At 42.5% G+C, this 8999-nt stretch overlaps 1 protein-coding gene across 12 annotated transcripts in view; it reads left to right on the top strand.

The window, feature by feature from the left end:
* The window catches only part of Ptprt (protein tyrosine phosphatase receptor type T), a 1076931-nt gene that overhangs the window by 400852 nt on the left and 667080 nt on the right, over nucleotides 1-8999 (top strand). For all 12 annotated transcript variants that reach the window (XM_076930177.1, XM_076930174.1, XM_034495571.2 and 9 more), the window contains exon 6: nucleotides 8099-8273. In XM_076930177.1, coding sequence (XP_076786292.1) covers nucleotides 8099-8273 — 175 coding nt within the window. The remainder of the gene's footprint in view (nucleotides 1-8098; nucleotides 8274-8999) is intronic.

Genomic DNA, 8999 nt, shown 5'->3' with positions numbered 1-8999 from the left:
ATATTGGAAAGGTATGTGCATATACTGGGGACAAGGATACCAAAGTGTAAATATATCTAGGCTGCGTTCTACAATGGAGCTGGCTTACCCACATGAAACAAGGCAGGCCCAGAGGAAGTTGAATGTAAGCTGCTTTTACAGGGTAGAGCAAGAGTAAGATAGATAGACAGGTAGATGATAGACAGATAGGTAGACAGATGAATGGTAGATAGATAGATGATAGATTAAATAGATGATAGATACATGACAGGTAGATAATATATTTATGTATATTTATATATACATACACATATATATTACAGATAGATAGATGATAGATAAATATAGAATAGAGAGAGAGAGAGAGAGAGAGAGAGAGAGAGAGAGAGAGAGAGAAACATTTATTTCACGGGCAACTGTTACTCTTAGAGAGACACTGGTAAATGTGAGGCTGAGCAGAAGGCTGGTTAGGCTGTAAGATCCCTTTGTTCTGTTCAGGGCATGTGTCCCATCCTTGGATGATCTAGAATATATGCGCCTCTCTAACCAGATGCAGCTCCATTTACCTTGATAAGCAGAAAGAATGTGTGGTAAACTTCCGTAAGCAGAACGGAGTCATCCCGAGGTCAGGATGTGGCTGTGCACATTATCCTGGACTGGGTTTAGTCTTCTTCTAAGGATGGATGCCTTTGGTGCAAACAAAATGCTCAGCCCCAGGGACTGGTCCTAGATACAAGGCAGCTTTTAATTCGTGTATTCTAGGATGTTATTTGCCTACTTGCTTTACCCTGAAGGACTAAGGATGAGATATTTTAAGTTGTGGAGCCCTAGACCAAGGTCAGTGGCATTGACATCATGGCATCATGTGGGAAGCTGTTAGAGATGAGAATTATCCATCTCCACCCCAGGCCTCTGGAATCACCTTGTATGTGGTCCTGATGGACACTGAAAATTGAGAACCTTGGGTCTAGACTGATGGATTCGGGTTCAGAAAACCTCCTCTGCCTGCTTGTTTATCAGCTGCTATACCTTGATACTGTGACACCTGTATATGTATATACCATACTCCTTCTTACATGTGTGTTTCTGACTAGACTGGTTTGCCTTCCACAGAGCAGTCATTTCCTGCAAGATGAAATGAGGTGCTTTTCAAACAAACAAAAGTGTCTGGAATTTGCAAGGTCTGTTTCCATTACAGAGCCATTGAGTCTGTCTGTGCCTGTTACCCGCTGGATAGCAAACAGGTATGGGTGGTGAATGGCCTGTTCCTGGAATAGATTACTGAGGAGGTGCAGCTCCTCCCTCAGGAAAGTCACATAAAATTGTGCTCTGCTGGGGCTCACAGCCCAGCTCCAGTATACCTGGGAACTTGCTAAAAATGATGGACGCCAGGCCTTCCCACCAAACTAGACAATCCCAATATGCAATTTTAATAAGGTCTCTACTCAAAGCTGTATTTCTTGACTTCCCCTCCAGCTTTACTCTAAGGTAGTTTCAAAAATATTAGAGACAGTGTCTCACTATATAGCCCAGGCTAGCCTCAAACTTTCTGCTTTCTTGTGTCTACCTTCTAAGCGTTGGGGACAGAGATGCTCACTATCACACCTGCTTAAAATTAGGACTAATAATTATTGTGACTCATGGAATACTTTATCAAGCATCGGTTCGCTCAGGTAAAAATAACATGATTGTTTAGGGTTGAGCTGAGTTCCCAGCTGATGAGGCCTAAGGCAGGGCCAGAGAGTCCACATTTCCAGTTCACAGAGGATGGCACTGTAAGCAGGCCTGAGCATCCACCTCGAGAAGCACTGTCGTAGGCTATTCTAAGAGCAGGCCTCTTTCCACGCCCACCCTATTTTTTCTCTGTGAAGTAGGCTATTTGGGCGCTCCACTTCGTGTTTATGTGTTTGCCTTTTTGTTGTTTCGCTAGAATCTTTACTCAGCCTGCATATTCCTCTGGGCAGAAATTATACCTTTCACACCCCACAGTCTCTCGTTTTCTGTTTTGTAAAATAATGAGTACATTTCCAGAGTGATTAATAATAGAATAGGGAAAGAAGAGAAAACTCAGAGTCCAAGCAGCAATAAAACAGCATCCACAAAATGGCTATGAGCTGCAGGTCTCCTACAGTCTTACACTGCTAACAAGTTCCCCAGAGCTACTGAGGTGGCCAGCCCAGGGACCACCCTTTGAGGACTTTCCCAGGGATTTAAAAAGGATGAAGTAATAATCCCTAGCTAGCCAGTGAACACAGTGCTGAGTAAAAAAGAAGCCCTCAAAGATGCCAGTCAGAACCAGGTGTGGTAACATAACTGTATTCCAGGGACACCAGGGTAGCAGCCTCATGAGGTAGAGACCAGGTGGGGCTATGTAATGTTAAGAGGCCAGCCTGAGCAGTAGATGAGATGGCTTTAAGATCTTAAAAACATTAACATAGTAGCTTGACTTCTACTTCAAAGCTCACATTAATCCTACATTGAACAAAATATTTATCCAATTCAGTCATGCAATTTGTGTGTATGCGTGTGTGTGTGTGTTATATTAGGAAACAGTGTTTTATTGTAGAATGTTGGAACTTTCTGTGTAATCAGTATTCCTCCATGGTCAGTTCCCATTAAAACAAACAAACAAACAAACAAACCGACAAACAGAAACTCTGCTCATGGAAGCATATTTAAATATTCAAAATCTAAGTACTTGCAGATTTCAAAGCAATGCGTATTGGAATTCAGGGGCATTGTGTGTACTTTACTGTAGGAGAAGGTAGAGATGGGAAAGTGCCAGGTACCATGGATGCTTTCTTTTACTGTCCTTATTATAGCATCTTGAGAAGCTAAATTTCTTATTCCCTGAGTCTGTCCAAGCAAACTGCCTCTAGGTCTCCTTCAGCCAATGCTGTTTCCTCATCTTGCTATAACTTACAAACTGGCCACAAGTTCAAGTGTTGGCCCCTGGGTAACACTTTTTTTTTTTAAAGGCAAGGATTTCTCTTTTCAGTAGTGACATCTTTTAAATCTGAGAACATTTTCTCTTGGTGTATAGGATATATAAGTCAGGCACACACACAAAAAAAACAAAAACAAACATTCACTGGCAAGAAATTATAAGGGAATATTTTAAATATTTTAAATATTTTAAATATTTAAAGGCAGTGGTGGCACACGCCTTTAATCCCAGCACTTGGGAGGCAGAGGCAGGCGGATTTCTGAGTTCAAGGCCAGCCTGGTCTACAGAGTGAGTTCCAGGACAGCCAGGACTACGCAGAGAAACCCTGTCTCGAAAAACCTTTAAAAAAATTGGGAAATATTTTAAATGCTTGGCACATATATAATTTTATACTGAAGATGAAAGCAAATCTGAGTACTAATCAAATGGATATGCTTACTAATTTTTGCATAAAGAATTAAATGTTGGCTGAATATATAATACTCCAGCATGGGGAGCCTCTTCAATATTTTTCAGAATTGACCAATATTTTAATTTTATAATTGCCAATAAGAACTCTGCATTATATAAATATATAGTACAAAAATGGCAGAAGCATGTTTAGGGCTATTTCAGAAATTGTTGGATTTAATAATTAAAACAAAACAAAAATACAGCCCTTAAGTCAACTACTTGAACAACATTGTATCAGACATGGTATGGTCAATCCAACATGGCTTGGTGCCATGTGCAGTGCCCAGTATTCATGCCATTACCTAGAATCTCAATGAAGGACTTTCTGAGGTATTGGTCCATGAGCATGTCTGTGCAGAATTGTTTTGATTGCCTAATGAGGACCCAGTCTAAATGTGGGAGGCACCATTCCCTGTTTTGTACCCTGGTCTGCAGAAGAATAGAAAAATTCAGTTCAATGATAAACGCATATGTGTTTGTTTCTTCCTGCTCTTGACTGTGGACGTGACTGGCTGCTTTAAGCTTCTGCCCCATGACTCCCTGATATGATGGATTTAATACAGAGTTATGAGCCAGATAACTCCCTTCTCTATGTTGCTTTATGTCAAGATATTTCGTCACAGCAAAGGAAATGAAAGTAAGATGTTCCCTGTATCAATCAAACCCGTGGACCTAGATTTCTAGTTTTTTTTTTTTTCTTCCTTGTTTAACCAAATTCCCTTGTGTTATCTCCTTTACATTGTCCATTTGGAATTTACCTGGGGCTGCAACAGTAACTGTGACATGTGATTCTTACACAGTCACTGACTTTGAAACCCTTCTCCACGTGGCCATAGCACTCAAGACACCCAGGTCTCTTCTCATTGCAGCATCAATGCCCTGGGCTTGTAGTACTTCTGTGATTTCTTCCTCTGGAGTCCTAGTTCTTGCTTGTCTGTCTTGACCTTCAGCCTTCATGTGCCCTTCCCTGCCTTGTTTGAGCCAGTCACACTAACATGCTCTGCCCATCAGAGCTCATCTCTGAATTTAACCTCCAGTTCTCCTTGCCCACGGTCCATCACTGTACTATTTCTGCCTGGACTCTGGGCCCTCCTGCACGTCCCTGCCCCGCTGTTACCTGCTCCCAATATGACAAGTGTGATTATCAAATGGCCTGTTTGCCCGAGATTTTATAAGACAACCTGCAATTTTCTATCCTTCAGTGGGAGAAAGGTTCTTGGTTCAGGAGCTGAACAGAAGGGGGAAAAAAAGTGAACAGTTCAGGGAAGGCACTTAATCCTCTTCAGTTCTGCCAGAATCTGACATCATTAAGAAGATAAGTAAATAATACGGGAGGCGCCACCAAGATAAAATGTAAATGCGCACAATGCAGCTTCTGCACTTAACCAGCCCTTTCCCTTAGTATTAGTTTCCTATCGCCACTGAAATAAAATCTACAAACCTAACTACTCAGAACAAATTTATTTCTTCTGCCATCATAGAGATGAGCAGTCAAAAAAGGAGGTTCAGTGAGTTCTGCATATAGCATTGAGGTGTTGGTAGGCTGTGCTGCTTGAGGGTGTGCCCAGCCTGTGACTCATAGATTGCATGTGACCAAGGATAGCTATGCATGCAGCCCACCAGAAAATTGTAAATGGAAAAGTTGTGAGAATTTTGCAATTGTTTTTGTATTTGGTTGCATGGTCCTCTTTTTTTATTTCAAAAAAAAAATGTATTTTTATTTCAAGTGTATGAGGATTTTGCCTTCATATACATTGTTTTTGTATTATGGGCATGCAGTGCCTGAGGAGGCCAGAAGAGGGCAGTGGATGACCTATAACTGGAGTTACAGATGGTTATGATCTGCTGTGTGGGTGCTGGGAATTAAAGCCAAGTCCTCTGGAGGAGTAGCCAAAATTTACAATGATAATGTTGGACATGCTTATAAGGGTCTGGAGAGACTCTGTTCCCTTCCTGTTATAATGTTACCCAGGACCTCTGCTTTAGCTCTGAATCCCTCCTTCTGAAGAAAGTGAGTGAATGCCTTCCTCTGACCTTCCCTTCCATCTATACCCCCTTCTCTGATTCTCACTCACCTTTAATACCCTCCAACCCCCACTCCAACATGAGAACCTGTGATTCATTAGTCCTATGTAGATAACCCCAAATGACATTCCAACCTTAACATTCTTCACTGTGTCACATCTTTTAAGCCTCTTTTGCAAGGTATGTGTGTGTGTATAGATAGATAGATATAGATATAGATATAGATATAGATATAGATATAGATATAGATATATAGATATAGATATATCCACAGGTTCTGGGTATTAGGTATGGGCATCTTTGGGAGATATTCTACTGACAGCATTTTTTTTTTTTTGCTAATTTCATGGTTAATTTGCAAAACTCTTGTAACACCAGACACCAGAATGTTCTTTTATGTGTTAAGTGTTTTGTGTGCTGTCTCATTTATTCCTCGCAGTGACCCCACCAGTGGTGGATTTTTGGCAAATCCATTGTGTATGGAAGGAAAGAGAAGGGTAGGAGAGGAAAAGAGATGAACATGTTATAAATAAATCAGGCTGGACATTATCTCATCATTCATCACAGACTTATGTTCATTACTAAAGCATTCTTGCACTGCCTTGCTAAGGAATGGAGAAAATAGACCCCTTGGGTAACTTTGTATCATCTGAGGTTCATTCAGCACCTTTTCAAATCAGGATTCAATTCTCATATTTACCAGAATCTTCTCTACATCCTTATCACACTAATGTAAAAGGTGTGTGTGTGTGTGTGTGTGTGTGTGTGTGTGTGTGCATGTTGGGTAGCTTCTCATACCTGGACCTAAGCTGTATCATCTCTTGCAAGGATGCCCCAAAGCATGTACAGGTGGTTGGCAGCTATAGTTCCCAGTGCCTTCTGATCCTTGCATGGCTTTATTCTGGTCATGCTGGGTCATTTATGGTATAGAAGGGAGGCTACAGCCACCTCTCTTGCTGTCCTGACTTTGAAAGTGACATACACATTAGTATTTGCAAGTGTAGTGGTGATACATGTTTGAGGCAAAATATCTTAAGGATATTAAAACAACAGAATGAAAGAAAAGGTCCCCTTTGAGTCTCCAGACTAGTTTGAAGCAGGTCCCTCCCACTGGTGGGAGCTTCGGTGACTTTGTTCCCTGCCACTGTATACTTGTGGCATTGGCAGTCCTCAGTTGCCTCATAAGGTGCCATGTAGCTAGCTGATCTGGTGGCTGGCTCTGCCTGTTGCTGTGTCCCCATCCTAATATGTCCCCAACGGGAGACAGGTTGGAAAAATGACAGAAAAAAATGGGTTATGGATATGGAGAAATTATTTACTTCACAGAAGAAACAACAGAGAACACATGTGGAACGACTTGGGGCCTGGGAATCAAAAATTGCCAGGTTTCTCTAAATCCAAGCAGACAATTAAAACCCTCCATTTCACCTTAGAGATAAAAATTACATTAAGGCAGGCAATGGAGATAAAGTCTTAGGAGAAAGTGTTTGACTTGATGCTGGAAAGCCCAGATGAGGGATGTGTTTGCTCTACGTATTTATTTAACCTCTATGACATTTGATTCTTCCGAGAAGAGCAGCAATAACACACACCTCAACAAGGCTATGAAGATTAAAATGGAGAATTATGTAAAAGCACCCAGCTCAGGGTCTGCCACATACTAGGTGCTTAGTAAATATCCACTCAAAATGCACCCACATGCATGCCTTACCAGTTATTATAGCTTGCTACTGTGAAAGAATCTATTTATCCCTAACCATCACATTTAAAACTCCAGTTGCTGAAGACAAACACCTGTGTGTATTTGCCATACAGGAAGTGAATGGGGTCTTGTCTCTTGGGGACCCAAAGTCTCAAGTGGGGAACAGTCATGGGCCAGGATGTGTGGAATGTTTGCACAACACAGAGCAGCATAGCTGGCTTTGAGTGAATTTCCTGGAGATGGGGTTGAGTTGAGCATAGATTTTCAGGGGAGGGGGTTGTTGTTCCCAGGCACATAGAACATTCCAGGCAGAGGAAAGAACATGTGGCAGAGAGGGAAGGTAGGGAATCCCCTATCTATAGTGTGACAGCCTGGTGCAGGTGGGCTCACAGTCTACGGGTGGGTAAGATATCAATTACCAGCTGAGGAGATCAAAGCCAGGCTGGTTGCTCGTGCTCTGCATGGGCTGGGATTTGTTAATGTGTTGCAGTCTGTCCTGGGGAAAATACTGTGGACTCTGCTCATGAGATGAGGGAAAGTAGGAGGGAGGAAGGTTAAATGGATGAATGTAACTCCAAATGAGTGCTGAGCAAAGAGCTGGGGGGATTAGGAGGAGCATTTGTTCCAGCTCCTCCCAGTCAGGGCATCCCTCCTCTCTAATCATCTCCCCTTCCATCCTTTATATATTTCGAGAAGAGGTCTTATTATGCAGGCTGGTCTCAGTCTTGTAAGCCTCCTGTCTCAGCTTCTAGAGTGCTGGGCTGACAGACATGTACTCGTGCACTCAGTGACTTTGATTGATTGATTGATTTGATTGATTGATTGATTTATATTTTGAGTCAGAACCATAGTTCAGCCTAGATAGAAACTGTCAATCTATTTCAAGAAAGTCCTGGGCCCAGGAGCATGCAAGGGTCATGGGGTCTATGTTGACAGTTGTCAGAAAGCCAATGATGCTAAGATGTCTTCTCCCCTTCCCTTCCTGTCCTCAGCAATGGAATGGCAGAGACACGGCCCTCATGGTCACGCGGGTGGTCAACCATAGACGCTTCTCAGCCACAGTGAGCGTGGCAGACACCTCTCAACGCAGTGTCTCCAAGTATCGCTGTGTGATCCGCTCAGATGGTGGGTCTGGTGTGTCCAACTATGCAGAGCTGATCGTGAAAGGTGAGTACCAGCGTACCACAAGTTCACCGAGTGGCTGGTTACAGGACCTTCTTTACTCTATTTTTACACAGCAAGCCTCTTCTCTTACCTGTTGCTTTCTTCTCCCTGCAATAGCAGAAGACAGACTTCCCATCACTGATCTCCCCAACACCCTCCCATGCAGGAGATACACACACGCGCGTACACACACACACACACACACACACACACACACACACACACCCACAGGGGAAACCTCCAAATTTGACTTTTATTTTATTTATTTTTCAAATTAAGATAAAGACGTGTCCTTTGTGCGTTAGTGATGTTCCACTGAAATGTTTGTGAGGAGTTTCTAACTGAAAGTTCCATCTAAAGACAATATTTCAGAAAGACTGTTGAGTTAATGCTCCTATCTCCCAGGTGGTCTTAAGTCGGTGTTCATTAGTTTTCTTGTATCTGTTTGCCTTGAAAACTTGGCTGCAAGTTTCTAGCAGTGTTTGAGAAGGTCATGGAACCTTTAGGAGGCAAAGCCTTGCTAGAAGAAGTACATCACTGGGGACAGGCTTTGAGAGGCCATGGCCTCAGCCTCATCCAACTGCTAGTTGGCTCTCCCTGCTTTGTGTTTGTGAATAAAAGTTGTGATTTTTCATCTCCTTGCTCTGGCTGCCAGCTGACACGCCTCCCTACCATTAGGGACTCCCCTTCTATGATCTCAAGCCTGAGTAAACTTTTCCTTCCCTAAGT

Source organism: Arvicanthis niloticus, chromosome 2, assembly GCF_011762505.2.
Source record: "Arvicanthis niloticus isolate mArvNil1 chromosome 2, mArvNil1.pat.X, whole genome shotgun sequence".
In the NCBI taxonomy this organism is placed as follows: Eukaryota; Metazoa; Chordata; class Mammalia; order Rodentia; family Muridae; genus Arvicanthis; species Arvicanthis niloticus.
Note: the sequence above shows the minus strand (reverse complement) of the source record. Positions and strands in the feature narration are given on the sequence as shown.